This window comes from Camarhynchus parvulus, chromosome 22 (genome assembly GCF_901933205.1).
Source record: "Camarhynchus parvulus chromosome 22, STF_HiC, whole genome shotgun sequence".
Lineage (NCBI taxonomy): Eukaryota > Metazoa > Chordata > Aves > Passeriformes > Thraupidae > Camarhynchus > Camarhynchus parvulus.
Window position 1 is genome coordinate 2,392,075 of NC_044592.1, and position 18,967 is coordinate 2,411,041.

The following is an 18,967-nucleotide window of genomic DNA, read 5'->3' on the forward strand; positions in this document are numbered from 1 at the left end:
AGGGACCCCAGGCAGCTGCCTGCCCCTGGGGCTGGTGGTGGCACAGCCCCGGGGCACAGGGAGTGGTAAATGGCTTTGGCAAATTCATACATGTTTTCCCTTTTTTATTCACATTAAGCACAGAAATCCCCTACACAAAGCACAGTTCCAGCTCCCAACCTCCCGCTCTGGAGCAGCAGGACCCCTCCCAGGGGAACACAGACCTGAGCTGCTCACTGGGAAATACAGTATCAGAGGAAACAACCTTTCTTTTCTTCCTGTTTCGCCTTTTTCTCTTCCTCCTTTTTCCCTCAGAACAACACTGGGAATACGTCCAACGTGTAGGAGTGTATCTTAAGTGCAAATGTTTTTTGCTACACAAAGAGAAATGGTGGGGAAAGCTGATGGGAATGGGAAGCAAAGGGACAGCACTGCTCCAAGGTCGCCGTCTCCCACGCAACACCTGGTGAGCACAAACCTCCCAAACCCTCCCGTTTGCCATGGATCCACTGCACAGCAGGAGCAGGAAGGAACTTGGGGGGGGAAGTCAAGGACATTTTTCAATGCAGTATACAAAAAAAAAAAAAAAAATCATGTATAAATAAAAAAAGCTGTAAAAGGAACCGCAGAGCTTCAAGTACATTAAACCCTGAATTCAATGAGGCAGAGGTTTCCATGTTAAAGTGACTTCTCCGTACCAGCGTCGGACACCCCCATCCCACCCTCCCCCCCCCCCACCCACATAATTCTGTAAAGTTTCAATATATACAGATTTTATGCTCATTGATAATTATGTCTAGTAATTGTGTCTTTCCCATTCTAGCCTGAAATTAAGATAGAAAAGAAGGGTTTTTTTAAGAAGGCCAAAAATCCACATTCCAGCCGTATTAACTCCATTTGAACTGATTCTCCAAGACCATGTGAAGACCAGAGAAGGTGATTTGCCCATGAAATTTCCTTCCTGAGCTGCAAACACCTTCAACAGCCTATGGACAGGACAAGTCTATACAATAATCTGACAGCTACAACAGTTAATGCTTGCACAATGTGTTCAGGAATGGTGGAACCAGCCTCTGCACCACTGGAATCACAAAATCATGGAATTCCTGCTTCTAGATTCATCTGGCCACAGGCTGCAGGATGTGCCCAGGTGCCAGAGCTGGAGGCAGGAGGTCACCAGAAGTGTGGGGCCACCCCAAAAATGTAACAAGAAAATAGGTGAAAAACGTGTCACTGTGTTCCCATGAAGGAAAAACAATGTGCTGGGACAGCACACTGCAATTCTCCACCAAAATTACCAGTTCTGTGGATTTCCCCTAGGTCTCAGCATGAAATGACCCAACTATCCAAGATTCCTTGTTTTGGAGCCCACATAAATTAATTCAGCAGCTGCCTCCCACTCTGCTGAAGCCAATCCATCAGAACAGCTGTGCAATCTTTTCCTTACAAAGGAGCTGCACTAAGAAACTACATTCTGGTTACTCAGCTTACAAAGATGTGGTTAAAATGTACATTTTAGCATCTGAGCCTGGCACTCAGAACAGCCCCTGAGCAGCCACCAAGATCCTCTGAACCAGTCTGTTCTCATCTAACAATGTTAAAGCTTTTTGAAAGACTCACCTTCTCTCCAGTTCAGAGTTTTGTTCACAAACTAAACAACCTCTCCTGTTTTCCTTCCTGAGTCCAAGCCCAGCTGCTATGAATCACTTTTTGGTGGAAAAAAGAAGCATCTCTAAGAAGTCTGAACACAAAGTGAACCAAGACATGGAGTGGCACAGCAGCCTCCATCACAGCATTTGAGAAGTTTAAAGCCTTCTGTGCCCTGGCACAGCACTGTGGCACTGCCACGGGGGGCACTGACAGTTTGTGCTCCTGTCCAATGCTCCCAAGGTGTCCTGGTGCTGCCACAGCACGTCCCTCTGCTCAGCAGGTCACCATGGACAGGGAATTCATGGAGCAGGTTGGGGCACTCACACAGCAGAACAGTATCAGCAACATATCTGATATATATATATATATATATATATACACACACATATTTTATACATATATATATATAAAATATATCAGCTGATAGCTGCAATATCAGAATGCTCTGACTTCAGAGAAAATCACTGAACATTATCAAGCCTAATAAAGAATATAAAGTGAACACCTCAGGCCTTACAGACACGGTAGCAAGAGCTGTGTTTGGAATTTCTGAGAAGGTTAAACATCCTCAATAAGAGCATAAAAAGAGACATTTCCCACACAAAACGTTAAGAAAAATAAAATCCTTTTTGTACCTTATTTTTTTTTTCTTTAAAAATACCAAAATCCAGCACTGCTTTCCAGCAGGGTTAGTGTTGGACCCTGACTGGAGCATGGCCCACAGCAGGAAGTGCTTTAGGGATCCCAAAGCTGCTGGCCCAGGAGTGCCCCAGCACCTGTGGGGTCTGGCACCCCAAGGGAGGTGTGGGCAGCTGCTCAGGGACTGTAGTGTATCCATCACTGATTGCACACACAAAAAACTCCCCCTGTACACCAGTTTGAGGATGAGAAGGACACCAGGCAGAGGCAAGACACGGTCTAAATTCCACACAGACTTTTTCTTGATCTGAGAAGTCTCCGTGTTCCCACAGGTTTGCGTAAGCAGCTTTCCAGAGACAAGGTTCTTAATTCCAAGGCTCAGTTCAGCCAGATGCCAGCAACATTTGATTATTTTCAGTACCCATGAGCAGAGGCTGGCAGGGAGTAGCTGTTATCAGCACACAAGTCAGAAGTACTCACTGTACCAGGGCAGGGGAGGGGACAGTGCTTGGTGAGATTGTGGGCTGGGGGGGAAGAGTCACCAAAACTAGCTCCAGCCTGGGGACACCAGTGCCCTGTGGCTCCTTGCACAAAAAAAAAATGGAGGAATAGAGGTTTTCTAAAAAAAATTCTGGAGCAAGAGCCAACATAAGCCACCTTGAAAGCCTCACTGAAGGAGTCTGTCTCTCTGATTAACAGAGGAAATCCAAGACAGAAGCATCTCCTGAGGCATCAGCTGGCTGCTGGGATATGGCCCCTTACCCAGACACAAAATACCCTGTTCATTGAGGAAGTGCTGAGATGTTCCTCAGCTCCATTAACAATGAAGATTAAAGTTAGAAGATCTCTCTCAACAAAAAAAAATATTAACACTCCATCGAAACCAACATGCACATGGGTCAGGTCCCTCACGTGCCCAAGTCTCCCTGAAGCTAAGGGGAGCCTGAGAAGGCAGGACTGAAGAATCACTCAGTAACTGCCACCAAAGCAGGTGAGGAAGCCACTGGCAGGACTGCCTTCAGCTCTGACTGAGGCTGGGAGCCTCTCCTGCCTGGGAGGGGTTTCCAAAATATAGGTGGGGTACAGAAATGACCACTGTGCAATTAAACTCTGAATTTTTGCATGTCTGCAAACACCCAAGACAGCTCTGGAGCAAGGCACCACCATTTCTTCCTCACTGCCAGACCTTGTGTTACGAGCACTTCCCAGAAGTCACACACCTGATTTCTCACAGGAAAAGCTTCACAATAATGTTCAGAAGTAAACATGAGAGACAACCTACCTTCTCCAATGCCTTTAACAATAAGTACTGGAACAGAGGCATTGCAGAGCCACCTGGTCTGACACCCACACCTGTCTGTTTGGCATCTCAGTGTTACAGAGGGCACAGGCTTTGCTCTCTCCATAAACTAGACACAAAAGTTATGTTGGCTTCGCTGTTTTGTTTCTAAAGACATGATGACTGATCAAAGCCAGATCTTCAACACCCTTTCAAAATTAAATAAATAAATATGTGGCTATGCTTTGCTTTCTACACTCAAAGAACATTATTTTAAACAGAATATTCTTTTCACTGTCAAAAGGTTTACGGTTTTCTTCAAAAGGCCAAGACGCTCCTGGTTTCCAACAGTAAGAGCTGCTGTAGCACATTCAAGGGTAAAAGAAAGACCAAACAATAAAAAGCAAACACCACTGCCTGGTCCTTCTCGCTCAGCTCAATGGTCCCATTCCAGCTCACACGTGACGGCTCCGAGGACAAAGCCGAGTGTGGCGCTGCAAACTCTGAGTTCATCGCCTGCTGCCCCTCTTCTCCCCTCCCGTGTTTGTTTTTAACCAAATTCACTCCTTTGCCTCTTCCACAGCATTCTGTGCTTCCAATTTGCACTTGATCTTGCTCCAGTACTCGGGTGCCACAGGAGATTTGGGGTCGTGTGCGGAGCAGCAGAGGCGGCCGTCCAGCGCCGACGGCACCAGGGCTCCCTTCTCGTGATCCTTGCAGAAGGAGTGGGGGCAAAACTCACAGAAGGACACGGCAGGATTGCTACAGATGTCACACTGATGCCATGGACATTCCCACTTTCCTGAGGAGGGGAGGAGAGAGAGAAGGGAACTGGAATTAATGCACTTTGGAGACAGCGCTGGCCTTTAAGCCTCACTCCATGCTCAGATGAATGCAAAAAAAGTCCAGAAAAATCAGCCACTACTTCTGCTTCTCATGTACAAGAATCTGACTGAACACAGTTCTGTTCTGCATTTTTTAGGCAAAAAGATGATGTTCATGTTTCAATCAAAATAAGAGGAAGTTTGAGCAACATTAAAAAGTATGACAAAGCCTCTGCCCACCAGTTCCATTTAGGAACAGCCACCTGATGTACTGCTAAAAGTGAGTGGTATTGCAAAAGCAAATTTGGTGCACTTAGTGCAAATGAATACAATACTGCATTTAATGTAAGTGAACACTGTATTTTATTTACATGCTGCATTTCATCTCCAATGCTGTCTTGTAGCATGAAGAAGCTGAGCAGGAGGAGCCACTGTTCTTACCAAAAGGTGGTTGAGTCAGGTTAAGGCATAGGAGGTGGTATGCTTTGGGACAGTCCTTCTTATCACACATGACCAGCTCTCCCCCATCTCCACACTGGAAACAGTTATCTTCATGCATCTGCTTCTGTTCTGTTTTTATTTTCCGTTTCTTCTGCTTTAGTTTTGCGTTTTTCACCTTCTCTTCATTTGCCGTTGCAAATGCTGTCTGAGAAGGAGAAAATAACAACACAGAGTCACTTATAAACCCCCAGCATTCACGTAAATTTTGAGTTATTATTTGCATGAATTCTTCTTAAATGAGATCCATTTAAAATAGTTTTTAAGCTCTAAAAGCCAGAAGTGCTCATTCAGATGTTTCTGAATTAACTTCCTGCCAGACACAACAACATGGCAAGGCAGACTATAGAATCTTTGGAAACTTCCAAGGGTAGAAAGTATTAGGCTAAAGAGTGAAATAAATCCAAACCCTCTTTGCCCTAGAGAATCTCTGGGTTTGGGAGGAGAAGCTCCAGTTCCAGCCTTGTACCTTGGGCCGCACTCCCAGGAAGCCGCTGCAGTTTTCTGCTCCGCAGTGACACTCGGTCCTGCCATTGCCCAGGCAATCCAGGTTGTAATTGAACGTTAATTCCATTCCTGAAATGTAAAGAAAAACAATTCACCCACATGGACACTCGGTCCTGCCATTGCCCAGGCAATCCAGGTTGTAATTGAATGTTAATTCCATTCCTGAAATGTAAAGAAAAACAATTCACCCACACGGACAGTGAGGGAAGACAAGCCTGTGACAATGACATTTCATTAGCATTTGTTACCATGAGACCCCTGCTAAAAGTGGAACCTTAAGTATCATCTCCACTGCAATGAATGAAAAGTTCCTAAACTCTTCACTGGTATTAATAACTTCAAAGAAAAAGCCATGATTCTAAGTGAGGAACTTGGTCACTGCAAGACAAAAGCAAACATGCCAAATAGTGCCATCCTTTTACCTGCAGGAATGTCACAAAGAGCAAACAGTCCAACTCTAATGTCACCATTCACTGTCCACTTCTGTGTTTCACAGTTTGGATTACAACTATGGTTCATAAAACGAGAGTAGTTCCCCTTTGGGCCAGCATCTATTATTCGGTCCTTCAAGGAAAAAGACAAAAGATGTGTTTAGTGCTTACAAAGCAAAGAGGTTTCCTGCTGCTGAGTGACATTTGCTATCAAACAAGACACAATATTCACCTTGGTTACAGTCAGCATATAAAAATTGGTGACACTGTTCTCGTGAGCACGTTTGATCCGCAGCCGGCACTCCTCTTCATCAATCAGCTCCCCAACATATTCATTCACAAATTCACCCTGCAAACAAGAACAAAAGGAAGTTATCTCTGCATCCTAAGCACAATCATAAAGGGAAGCAGCACAGAAAAAAGCATTTCCTATAAAAAGGACTCTGATCATCACAGAAAGTGTTACACTTTACTGGTCTGGTAGGCACAGTGTGAATACAGGCACCAGGTAATTGCTGTCCTAGAATTACACCCAGGCAGAATAAAAGGCAGCCCTGTTCCTGTATTCAGTACACAAGACAGCTGTCAGGTCCATAAAACCCTTCCAACCTTCCCACTTTCTTTCAAAGAGGACAATGTGACAATATTCATGGACTCCTCAGGAATCAGGAACTGTTTCAGTAAGTATTTTCACTACATACTCCACTTTTATTAGGACTTCAGTAGTCAATAAGCTCAGAACATTTGCAGTAGCACAGCTTTCATGAAACATGGATTTTAAAAGTTCTGCATTTAATAAAACCAATGGCTAAACCCCATGTTTAAAAGCAGCCCTTCAGGCCTGCTTTTTCCAGAAAATATGACTGTGACAGTGCAGAGTGCAATGCTTTCACCTAGACCCACTCTGATGGCTGTCACAGCCCTGTCCTGGCTCACTGTACTGTCACTGTCATCTTCTGGAAATATCTCTTTGCCCAGGACTTTGCTCCTGGGAAGCTGAGAAGCCTCAGAGAAAAATAAAAACAATATTATCTCATTTGCTTCTCCTGTGTTTTGCTGCTTTGCAATGGGTTTGGACATTGTTTCATTGGTTTCATGTGAATTGTTTTTGACTTATTGGCCAATTGGGGCCAAGTTGTGTTGGACTCTGGGGAGAGAGTAATGAGTTGCAATTAGTATCTTGCTAGCCTTCTGTCTGTATCCTTTCTGTATTCTTTAGTATAGTTTAGTTTATTATTCTTTAATATAATATAGATAAAAAATTAATAAATTAGCCTTCTAAGAACATGGAGTCAGATGCATCATTCCTCCCTTCGTTGGGGGTTGTTGTGCTGTGAGGTCTCCAGGATGAGGTGAGAGATGAGAATTTGACTCCATGTTCTTAGAAGGTTGATTTATTATTTTATGATATTAAAAGAAATTATATGCTAAAACTATACTAAAGAAAGAAAAAGGATACATCAGAAGGCTAGAAAAGAATGAATAATAAAAACCTGTGACAGACCAGAGTCCTGACACAGCTGGACTGGGATTGGTCATTAAGTCAACACAATTCACATTAAACCAATCAAAGATGCAACTGTTGGTGAGCAACCTCTGGACCACATTCCAAAGCAATCAGATACTTGTTTACATTTTTTTTCTGAGACTTCTCAGCAGAAAAATCCTGGGCAAAGACGATTTTTCAGAAAATACGACAGCGTACCTTTTTGATGCTCCTCTTGGTGCGGAGGCCCCAACCGCGGCGCTCGGTTTTGATGATCTCTGCGTCGGGGTAGAGCCTCTTGGTGAAGCACTGGTTCTGGCAGCGCTCCCCAGCTGGGCACACCTGAGGGTGGCACTCGTACTGCAGCATCCTGTTGAGGCACTCTGACTCCAGCCCACAGGGGTTCTCATCCGACGGCTTGCAGTTACAGCGAGGGATCTCCGACAGGTCAGCAACCTGGATCTGCACCTTCCCAATCACCTTGTTGGACTGGGGAGAAAAGGGCACAACAAGGCATGAAGGCAATCTACTGGAAACACAGAGTCATCAACTGATACAAAAAGGCAAAGAAAAAATTATTTTATTCTTTGTTTTATTCTGTGTTTCCAGTTGGCCATCTGGATCTGCACCTTCCCGATCACCGTGTTGGACTGGGGAGCAAAGGGTAGAACAAGGCATGAAGGCAATGCACTGGGAACACAGAGTCAACAACTAATATAAAAAGGCAAAAAAATTTTTTTACAGAATAAAACACAGAATAAAATAATTTATTTTGTGTTTCCAGTTGGCCACCTGGATCTGCACCTTCCCGATCACCGTGTTGGACTGGGGAGCAAAGGGTAGAACAAGGCATGAAGGCAATGCACTGGGAACACAGAGTCAACAAATGATACAAAAAGGCAAATAAAAATTATTTTATTCTGTAAAAAATTATTTTATTCTGTGATTTATTCTGTGTTTCCAGTTGACCACCTGGATCTGTGCCTTCCTGATCACCTTGTTGGACTGGGGAGAAAAGGGCACAACGAGGTATGAAGGCAATGCACTGGGAACACAGAGTCAACAAGTGACATGAAAAGGCAAAGAAAAATTATTTTATTCTGTGTTTTATGGTACTGGAAAACACAACAAGAGATTAGTGAGAAGAACAGCAAAATTATTTACGTGAATTTCTTTAGGCTGAACACCTTGGTGTAGGTCCATAACTTAGAATCACACAACAGTGTGAGTTGGAAGGGACCTTATCCATCCCAACCTCTGCCATGGGCAGGGACACCTTCCACTGCACCAGGCTGCTCTGATCACCACCCAACCCACCCTTGAACACTGCCAGGGAGTGAGCAGCCACACCTTCTCTAGGCATCCTTACTCATGCACAGGGCAACTTCCTCACACACAGAATAAAAATAAAACAGAAAGAGGCCAACTCACTTTAATGTGTTTATAGGGCGGAGGCTTCCTTGAATTCCTTTCAATTTCCAATGCCTCTTTGCTTTCTCTTTGTGCTTTCAGTTCCTGGAAACGTTTTGCTGCTTCTTCAAGTGCTGTGCAAGGAATTCAGAATAGAAAGCAATCAGTCCCAGTTGCTGCTAATCAAATATGTACATGTACATGTATCTTTTTTTTTTTAAGACTAGGAACAGAACTTTATTAACAAAAAGACAAGTTAAAATTAGTTATTGCAATTTATCATGAATTTATCAGCAGGTACCAACATACTGAACAATGATCCCATGCAGCAGAGCCCAAGATCCATCTCAACATTCCCCCGTTTGTGGAAGCACTGAACTGGCCCACAACAACACACAATGAGTAGGCACTTAAACACATTTTTATCTGCAGTCAAGGGATCAACACAATGCTTGGATTTCACGTGAACACAGAACACTAGTCACATAATATTCCCATGCAGGTTAAGTGGTGATGGAGACACAAACACGTGGAATTTTTGTCATAAACCACTATAAACTTTGTTTGATTTTACCTTTCTTGAAGGTCTTGTTAATACTAGTTTGCCCCTCAGCAAAGCTTTTATCTCCTTCAACATAAGGGAAAACTCTGCCCTGGTGTACCCAATAGTAGTCATGTGAACCAAAGAAAAATACTGGGAAGTCCCCGATATCATGTTTGAGGCCCTGTATGTTGAGAGGCACAGACCTGGGATTGCAGATCTCTGCTGGCCACCACCTGCAGAGTAGGAGAGAAAAGAAGAATGTAAATTTCCTGAACCAGAGGTTCCCAGTTTCCCTAATGGGATTGAGAAATAAAAGCCAGTTTTTCTTTCTCAAGGAAATGAATTCCTCCCTCGTGAAGCCAAGGCTCCTGCTGGCAATGCCTGGGAAGCTCCATGAAAACACAAGCAATGTTACTCCAAATTTTGGGAAAGCCTTCTAAGAATATCCATGGCCTGAGAGTGGGTTTCTAGGATCACCTGCAAACACTTGTATTGCTGCAGCTGACTAAAGCAAACAGCAGCAAGGACAGCTGGGCTCTGGCAGCCCCTGCTTTCCCACATCCTCATCACACTCTGCAGGGCAAATGTTGTGCAATCCAGAGTCCAGCACCTGGGAGAAGCAGGAGCATCACATTTCAAGGGTGACATCCATGTCTGACCCCAAGCAGAGAAATTATTATATTTCTAACTCTTGTCCATGCTTGAAAACATCCAAATGAGTGCATTAAAACATCCAAAGCATTAGAAACCCCAAAAGGTGAACTTGCCTGTAATTCCCAAGCTTGACCCAAACGATCTGCTTGTACCGCAGCTTCTTGCCAGCTTTACAGTCATTGCAATTCCAGCATCCCTCAGGCATTTCTATGCTGAGACACTCGGGGTGGAAGGAAGCTGGGCACGACTCACAGCACAACAGTTTGCCACCTTGAAACAAAGAAGCCCTGCTTGGTTTGTAGAAGTCAGGATTGCTCCCCCCCGTGCACAGCAATTGAAATTCATTTTAGTTCATCTGCTCGAGATTTCCCACAGAAAAATGGCAAAAGAAAGGGATCGAGTCAAGCTTAACAATGTTGGTTAAAAAGGACTGTGCAGGGTTTAATCTAAGCTGGGACTGCATCAGACAAAAAGCAGCTGAGGATTCAAACATGAGGTGAGCTGGCAGGAGGAGCACCACTGCCAAGGGAAGCACTGCAGCTGGGAACAGTGCTACCAGCTTTTGGTGCTCTGGTGATGGCCAAAGCAACCACAAAACTCCACTTTTTTCAAGAATCCTTTTCAATCAACATTGCTCTGACTGAATCCCCAGCAATCATTAGCGAGCACCAACCCCACAGCCTATAGGTTGATCAATACTTTTCTGCTGCAAGGACAGGAAAAAGAGTTGTAATAAGTGTGTTTATTCTACAAAAAGTTTACCAGGATAAGCCCAGTATTAGACACACGAGTTGTCCCCATCCCAAAAATTCCTGGTGCACAGAGGGAACCTCAGCACTGGAGTTCACATGAATTTCTGAAGTTTACACTAATTTGGGCAAAAGTTATTTTGGTTGGCTCACATTTTGCATGATGTGTTACATGTGGAGGGCTACAGCACATCTCTAAGCCACCCTCAGCAAAGCAACTTATAGAAGATGACATTACACATACTGTAATATTTTATACATGTAGGTATATAAAATATATATACATGTTCTTATATGTATATATATTTAAAAATTAACAAGATTTCGTCTCCCAGATGGAAAATCTGGGAGAGATTTGAGAGTATTCAAACCAATTTTCAATCACAGTATCAAAAGAAGTGTGAATAGTCACTTTCAAACCTTTATCAGAAAATCTTGTTCACCTATAGACTTCCCAAAGTACCATTGCATTAATTGATCATTGCATGTTACAATAAGCATTCCTTAAACAACTCAGTTGCATGACCAACACTGTATTTCCTCTGCTAAAACCAGTAAAATCCAGTCACACAGATCCTCCAGAGCTCCCAAACCCATAATGAAATTTTTGAAGTATTTTTGCAAATGTAATTTCAGAGGAAATACAGACAAATTACTGAAACATTATCCAAGATGAGAAAATGCCAAGAGATGCAAAAATCAAACAAAATCAAACACAAAACTGTCAATGCTAAGCAAGAAAAAACCCAACATTGCTCTCGGGATGCATTAGGCAGATATGGCTCAAGCTAAGCACAGGGCTCAAAATAATTCTTGTTTTCAGGAATTACAGGACTACTGCAAGCCATTGATCTCACAATGCTGACAGAGACCTAACTTGGGCTGGGAAATGGGGCACTGGCTCTGAACGCTCCCGGGGAACCAAAGTTCTGTGGGGAATGAAATACCAGAGCTGAGCATTGCACACAGACAGCAGGAACTGCCCCACAGGGCTCTGGGGAGCCTCAATCCCCTCGGCAGCAGGAACTGCCCCCAGGGATGTGGAGAGCCTCAGTCCCCTCAGCAGCAGGAACTGCCCCACAGGGCTCTGGGGAGCCTCAATCCCCTCGGCAGCAGGAACTGCCCCCAGGGATGTGGAGAGCCTCAATCCCCTCAGCAGCAGGAACTGCCCCATAGGGGTCTGGAGAGCCTCAGTCCCCGCGGCAGCAGGAACTGCCCCATAGGGGCCTGGAGAGCCTCAATCCCCTCAGCAGCAGGAACTGCCCCATAGGGTCTGGAGAGCCTCAGTCCCCGCGGCAGCAGGAACTGCCCCACAGGGGTCTGGGGAGGAACTGGCAGCAGGAACTGCCCTGCAGGGATCCAGAGAGCCCCAGCCCCCTTGGCATCAGGAACTGCCTCGCATGGGTCTGGATAGCCTCACCCCCTTGGCACCAGGATCTGTCCCCCAGGGATCTGGAGAGCCTCAGTCCCTTGGGACCAGAAACTGCCCTGCAGGGATCCAGAGAGCCTCAGTCCCCTCAGAAGCAGGAACTGCCCCTCAGCCCCCTCAGCACCAGGAACTGTCCCCAGGGATCCAAAGAGCCTCACCCCCTTGGCACCAGGAACTGCCCCTCAGTCCCTTGGCACCAGGAACTGCCCTGAAGGGATCTGGAGAGCCTCAGTCCCCTTAGCAGCAGGAACTGCCCCCAGGGATCTGGAGAGTCTCAGCAGCAGGAACTGTCCCCAGGGGTCCAGAGAGCCTCACCCCCTTGGCACCAGGAACTGCCCCTTGGTCCCCTTGGCACCAGGAACTGTCCCCAGGGATGTGGAGAGCCTCACCCCCTTGGCACCAGGAACTGCCCCACAGAGATCTGGAGAGCCTCAGTCCTTCAGCAGCAGGAACTGCCCCCAGGGATCCAGAGAGCCTCAGTCCCCTTGGCAGCAGGAACTGCTCCCAGGGATTTGAGAGCCTCAACAACTGGCACCAAGAACTGCCCCCAGGGATCCAGAGAGCCTCAGTCCCCTTGGCATCAGGAACTGCCCCTCAGTCCCCTCAGCACCAGGAACTGCCCCATAGGGGTCTGGAGAGCCTCAGTCCCCTCGGCAGCAGGAGGGGTCCCTGAGCTGCAGGATCCCTGCAGGGTCCCAGCCTGGCTGTGGCAAGGATCCATCCCCAGGGGAGGGGACAGGCATGGGGCACACACTCAGGCTCGGTGGTGGAGGTGGGACACGAGGCCCATGGGGCACACTCAGGTCAAACCTCCCTGCCCTCCTGCTCTCCACAAGGACACAGCACCCACCCTTGTCCAGCCCCAAACGCCCTCTCTCCCCTCAGGACCTGCACAAGGTCTGAAGCAGCACATCCCCCTCTGCTTCCAATCCTTTTAAGAAGTGTTTTACATCATCCAGGTAAATACTGAACTGCAACAACATCGAGATCCATCTGCCTCCTCTTCACATTGCTGTGCCAACAGCTCCCTGAACCTGGAACAGCCCAGGCCACATAGAGAGTGACCAAATCTCTTCCAAGCAGAATTTAGTGACAGCAATTATTTTAAGCCCTTTTATAATTAAAAAAATAAAAATTAAAAATCGCCAACAACATGAAAACAGGCTCACAAAAACCATGAGTGAAGGTCACTGAAAGCAGTCAGTGTCAGGGGACAAGCAGACATTTCTCCGTTGATTTAGAGAGAAAAAATAGAAAAAGCGAAAGTAAATTAAAGAGAAAGAAACTATTTTGGTTACCTTTCTCACATTTCTTTTTGGAAGCTGACGAAGGAGGAGGAATCATAGGTAATTTCATCAACTCAGCACGATTTGACTCATTCAGTAGGTAGTGGGACTTATAGGCATAGGAACTGAACAGGGGGTCTGAATGGTCCTGCACTACCAGCCCTATACGAAACAAACAGAAAGAGATGAGTTGCAATGAAACTACCCATGATTCCATGAAGGAAAAACCAAATACATCCAATGAACACCTCTAATGCGTTATGTGGGAATGAAAAAAAGGATAAAATGAAGAAAAAGGAAAGTCTGACAAAGTGTCTGCGCTAACAAAGAGGTTGTGCTGGAGAGACTCAAACTTAACTGGAAAATCTTGCAATGAATCAAGCTGCTTCTAAGTGGAATTTCAATTGGTTTTTTACCCTTCTAGACAAGCACAAGAAAAGCAATAAAGTTTGAATCCATAGGATCCCCTCTTCTTCCCACAGGGCAAAAGGAAGCTCCTCTGCAGACCTGGGGTGATGGTCACTGCAGCTGGGCCGTGCTCTGAGCTGGGGCTACAGATGGAACAGAAATTGGGAATGAGAACTCACTGTCCCACTCCCTAGAAGCCAATCCCTGAGATCTTGCCTACAGAAGTGTTTTGCCTCTATAATTGTGCTGGAAAGCAAGGAGGAGGTCAGTGTTCTGCAAGGCACCAAGGGGGAAGCACAGATGGAGGTTCTGCCCTAGGCTGTGGTGGTGAAGCTCCCCCACCCAGCCCTCCCAGGGCTGCTCCAGAACAGTCCAGCACTCAGTTCCCTACATAACTCCATCCCAGGCCTTTGCAATTCTCAAGAAAAGCTTTTCCTCATTACTCCAAAGAGCCAGGCAGCCCAGCTGAGAGCCCAGAGCTGCAGAGAGAAGCACTTGGCCAGCAACTCATGGCAAGAGCAGAGCAGCTGAGCCCCAAAGAAACAGGAAAGATGAGCTACCAAGAGAGCCCCCAGTTCTTCCCCTGAGGGACACAGCTGAGGGCTGGACAGAAGCTCTTGGATGGTGCCTAAAGCACTGCTGTAAGAAGACTGGGGTCAGCCTACCTGGACAAGCATCATTGGGAGTATTCCTAAAACAAGGGAACCTACACATGAACTGCACCATGCTGACTGCAGTTATTGCAGGGTGCTGAATAAGAGGTCTTTAAATAGCTTGTATTTCAAAGCAAGTTTGTATATCTTATAGATTGTCTCTCATCGACATTTCTCACTTCAGTAACTGCATCTAAACACAAAGTCTCTGCTTCTGATAGCAACTAACACTGATTAAATCAGCACTAATTAAATTCTCACAGAGATGTCCAAGGATTTCTGAAGTGTTCAGTTCCGTGTTTCTTTCTCAGTGCTCCTGCCCAGGTAGTGTCCCTCAGCACTCTGGCTCCTGATTCCAGCCAGGCCTGGAGGACACAAGCCCCACAAGAATGTTCTAGAGGAACAAGTACAGAGCTGCTCTAAGACACAGAGAATTCAGGCAGTGGTAATGGTTTGGAACTGTTCAAGTTCTCCTAATTAAGATCTGGGAAATACACAGGACAGGGAATTCTATCTGCCAGGGCACAAGAGGTTATTTAGATTGCCAGGAGAAAATACAGACTTGTAGTTTCATCTCTGATGGAGCCAGATTCAGGTATAAAGAGAATTACTAAACAAATGTAAAGTGGAAGGAAAAAAAAAAGCATGAAAAATTCCTTCTGCATTTCTTGTCATTCTGAGATGTGTAATTATTCCTCAAGCCAAACTAAACTTCCACCTGAATGAACACAAATGAAAACAAGTAACTTCAGGATCCAGCTCACTTTCATTTCCCTATTAGTGACTCTCAAAACTGCTGCAGAGACCACATCCAATATAAACTGCTGGCATTCTGTAGAAAGTACACATTAATATTATTCCAACAGAATAATGGCACTTTTGAATCCTGAGACCAAGGTAACTGCTGCACAGACTTTTTTTAAGCTGCTCTCTGGCAGAACTCTGGTGACTGAAGAACCATAAAAGTAACAAGTGGAGAAAAAAGTTAAAAAGAAAAAAAAAGAACTCTGACACATGGAAAAGCTCAGCATGAAACCTGCTCATACAGTACTGCTAAAGGTTTTCTTTCAAAGTTCTCAAATGTGAAGGCAGTTATAAATGGAGTTATTCTAGTTCATGAGTAAATCCCACCTTTTAGACTTAAAACTTAGTTGTAAGTTTGTAGCAGTGAAAGAATCTCCTTCTGCTTAATAGAGTGGTTAACAACACAGCATTCTCAGCATGAAAAGGCTGGAATGGGGGGATTGGGATCTGCTTTTCCCTACTGGCAGAACAAGTGGGCCTGAGTGCTTGGTGCTGCTTCTGGCTATCAAATGGACCAACACAGTGAGTTGAATCTCATGAGAACTGCTGACCAAAATAAAATAAAATAAAATTACATTAAAAAATCCCAGGCAGCATTTAACCCCAGCAAGCCCTAAGGGAGGAGTTCCTCACGAAACATTAATTTTTATCACTAAACTGTACAAATGACAACAGAACTATAAACAGGGAAAAAAAACCAAGTGTCTCACCTCTTGCACAAACGAAACAAAAGCCTACATTTACAGCTGATGAGGAGTGAGTCCTTTTGGAATGGTTACTACAGATGAGGATGTGGGATGACACAAACAAGCTTCCTGCAGCGATGCAGCCGTCTCCAGAGTGATAGGCCACGGGGCAGCGCAGACACCTCGCCATGCGACCTGCTCAGGAAACAGCAAAGACACCCAGGGCTAGCACCCCCAGCTGGAAAACACCACTGGGGACAACCAATGCTCAGGGCACAACTCCCCACAGGCAAAGGCAAGGCAGGGTCTATTCCAATGGTGCAAAAAAAGGAAACAGCTACGTCTTTTTTCTAAAGAAAGTTTCAAAATATTGCCCTTTAACTTTCGCTTTAAAATTGTTAAGGAAAACTTCCATCATTCTAGAGGCTATCTGTTTGCTTTAAACATTTTGGTTCATTTCTAAAAGGATCTTCTTCCTTGAAAAACAATTGTTCACAAGGCTACTACAAACTGTCTTCAAAAATCACCATTCTTTGGCCTAATACTGTGACATTAAACCTGTCGCCCTGTTCTTCTAAGCCTTCTGATGTTTGCATTCATGTAACAAACTTTCTCAAGTGCTTTTTACTTAATGACCAATCACCATCAGCTGTGTCTGACTCTTGAGGAGTCAGTCACCAGTTTTTCATTATCATTCTTGTTAAGCCTTCTGTCTGTATCCTTTCTCTCTTTCTTTAGTATAGTTTTAGTATAGTATTCTTCAATATCATATCATATCATATCAGCCTTCTGAGAACATGCAGTCAGATTTTCATCTCTCACCTCGTCCTGGGGTTACACCACACAGGTTAAAAGAGGTCCTTGCCCCTGGTAAAACACCTCACAAAAGCAACTAGTTTCTTTATTCTCTTCTTTTTCTAGTAAATTGCTCAGGCAAGACTTTTTGGCTCCTGTCCAGTTGGGTATCCTTAAGTTTACTTCCCCCAGGTCCTACAAGATGTCTTTTCACCTAATTGAGGAGCGAAACTTCTGAGCTTTTTTCCTTTTTAAGGGGACAAAAAATAGTTTTGTCACTCTGTCAACAGGGAGCACATTCCCATAAAAGACTTTTTGGCTTCTGTGCAATTAGCTATCCTTAAATTTGAGGTGAAGTCCTCCATGTCCTATAAGATGCCTTCACCTAACTGAGGAGAGAAACTTCTGGGCTTATATTCTTTTTAAGTGGACAAAGGATAGTTTTGTCACTCTCAACAAGAAGCACACTCCTATAGGGGACTTTTTGGCTCCTGTCCAATTGGCTGTACTTAAGTTTGAGGTGAAGTCCTCCAGGTCCTACAAGATGTCTTTTCACCTAATTGAAGAGGGAAACTTCTGGGCTTATTCCCTTTTTAAGGGGACAGAGGATAGTTTTGTCACTTCTTCAAAGGGACAAAGGATAGTTTTGTGTACAGGGGGCACATTCCTGTGGCTGGCCTCACCTTTGCTGGCTTTGTGCATGTCCTTGTCCATGGAGCAGGCGGTGCAGCAGTGCTGCGGGCAGCGGAAGCCGCGCGACTCGAACAGGGCCGTGGCGAACTTGCGCACGCAGGACTCGTGGTAGAACTTCCCACAGGTGCTGACAGAGCAGCGCTTCACGTCCTTGCCAGGCTGCTTGCAGGAAAAGCACGTGTGCTCTCCTTGGAAGAGAAGGAATAAGGAATGCCAACTGTAAAAGCCAACTCTGATGTGGAAACCCAGGGCACATGGGAAACCTGTCCCCCAGGGGAGCACTGACTTTGACCCTCATTCATGGAGAAAGTTTCCTAAACTCCAGAATAGACCAGAATCCACAAAAGATTGAAATAGATTATAGAGAGTAGCATAGGTGTATCACTTGGTGAGAAATTGAGGTTTTGGGATTTTTAGTGTGCTGTGGATGGCAGCAAGATGGAGGGCACAGGGTGTCTGTCATCCTGGGCTTCTTCTTTGTGCTTCTTCTTGGGTTTGGGTGGCATTTTGTAATTGGGCAGAAAAGTCCACATTGGGATCAGTTATTGGGTTAAAAGGGAAAATAATCCAGGTGTCAGTTCTTAACTGGATAGTTTAGTCTTAAAAGACCTGGGAACAAGAGATTGTTGGCCATTTTGTGCCTTCTAATGAAAAGCTGGCCAACTCACAGTAGTGAGACTGTTTTACTGATAAGAAATAATAAACACCTGAGTCTGAACATGAAACACCATCTCAAGTGCCTTCAATGCAGACCCAGAGAAACCCACAACTGAAACCCCCACACTCTGACATACAGATATTGTCCAAACAAATTCTGAAGCCAACAGACTGTGAGCAATACAGGATCCTTCCCATCCAACAGGCTGGGTGGTTACTGTGATCCACAGTAACACTGGAGTAGCTGCTCACATAAAAATCTCTTATTCCAAGTAAAACCCTAAGCAGTTCATTTTTTTTTTTTTCTTACAAGGCACTTGCTAAATGGGAAATGAGAATCTTGTCTCAGAGGTTAAAAAAGCAGGGGAATAACTCAAACTTCACTCAGAAACCCCCAGAAAGCACCACCTTGGTTTGCTCTGACCAGAATGTGGCTCCTGAGCAAAGGGGGAAATCCCTCCCAGTTTTCCAGGCAGAGGAACACACACTCACCATTCTTACACTCGGTGCAGATGAACTTTTCCTCAGGCATGGCCTTCAGGCCGAGACACTCCAGGTGGAACATGCTGCAGCACTCGCCCTCGCAGGCCAGCAGCGACTCACCAGAGCTCTCACAGATCTGCAACAGGCACAGAGCTCAGCAGGGAACAGGGCACACTGACACACCAGGAGCTAGCAACAGAACTGCCTGGAATTGCTTCAGAATTAGGATAAGGCAGGAGAACTGAACCTGGCAAGCCTCAGGGAGAGGACAATCCCAGCACTTGCTGCACCTTGCTCTGAGGTAACAGTGCAAGCCAAGACAGAGACAGGAGAGGCACCACAGCACCCACCTGCCCTCCTCCATGCCAGGGAACAAGCTGCTCTTGCTCTTCAGGTCCTTCACTACTGACCAGGGAACAGGAC

General features: G+C 45.3%; 1 protein-coding gene across 3 annotated transcripts in view; it reads right to left on the reverse strand.

The window, feature by feature from the left end:
* Nucleotides 1-731: 731 nt before the first annotated feature.
* The window catches only part of NSD3 (nuclear receptor binding SET domain protein 3), a 38,240-nt gene continuing 20,004 nt past the window's right edge, over nucleotides 732-18,967 (reverse strand). For 2 of the 3 annotated variants that reach the window (XM_030964199.1, XM_030964198.1), the window contains 13 exons: nucleotides 18,554-18,680; nucleotides 17,395-17,592; nucleotides 15,941-16,111; nucleotides 13,378-13,527; nucleotides 10,015-10,171; nucleotides 9,278-9,480; nucleotides 8,725-8,837; nucleotides 7,513-7,782; nucleotides 6,040-6,156; nucleotides 5,799-5,940; nucleotides 5,339-5,445; nucleotides 4,813-5,017; nucleotides 732-4,349 (listed from right to left, as the gene is read on the reverse strand). In XM_030964199.1, the coding sequence (XP_030820059.1) occupies nucleotides 4,108-4,349; nucleotides 4,813-5,017; nucleotides 5,339-5,445; nucleotides 5,799-5,940; nucleotides 6,040-6,156; nucleotides 7,513-7,782; nucleotides 8,725-8,837; nucleotides 9,278-9,480; nucleotides 10,015-10,171; nucleotides 13,378-13,527; nucleotides 15,941-16,111; nucleotides 17,395-17,592; nucleotides 18,554-18,680 (2,202 nt within the window). In that variant the 3' untranslated portion in view covers nucleotides 732-4,107. The remainder of the gene's footprint in view (nucleotides 4,350-4,812; nucleotides 5,018-5,338; nucleotides 5,446-5,798; nucleotides 5,941-6,039; nucleotides 6,157-7,512; nucleotides 7,783-8,724; nucleotides 8,838-9,277; nucleotides 9,481-10,014; nucleotides 10,172-13,377; nucleotides 13,528-15,940; nucleotides 16,112-17,394; nucleotides 17,593-18,553; nucleotides 18,681-18,967) is intronic. The other variant, XM_030964200.1, reaches the window with a different exon arrangement.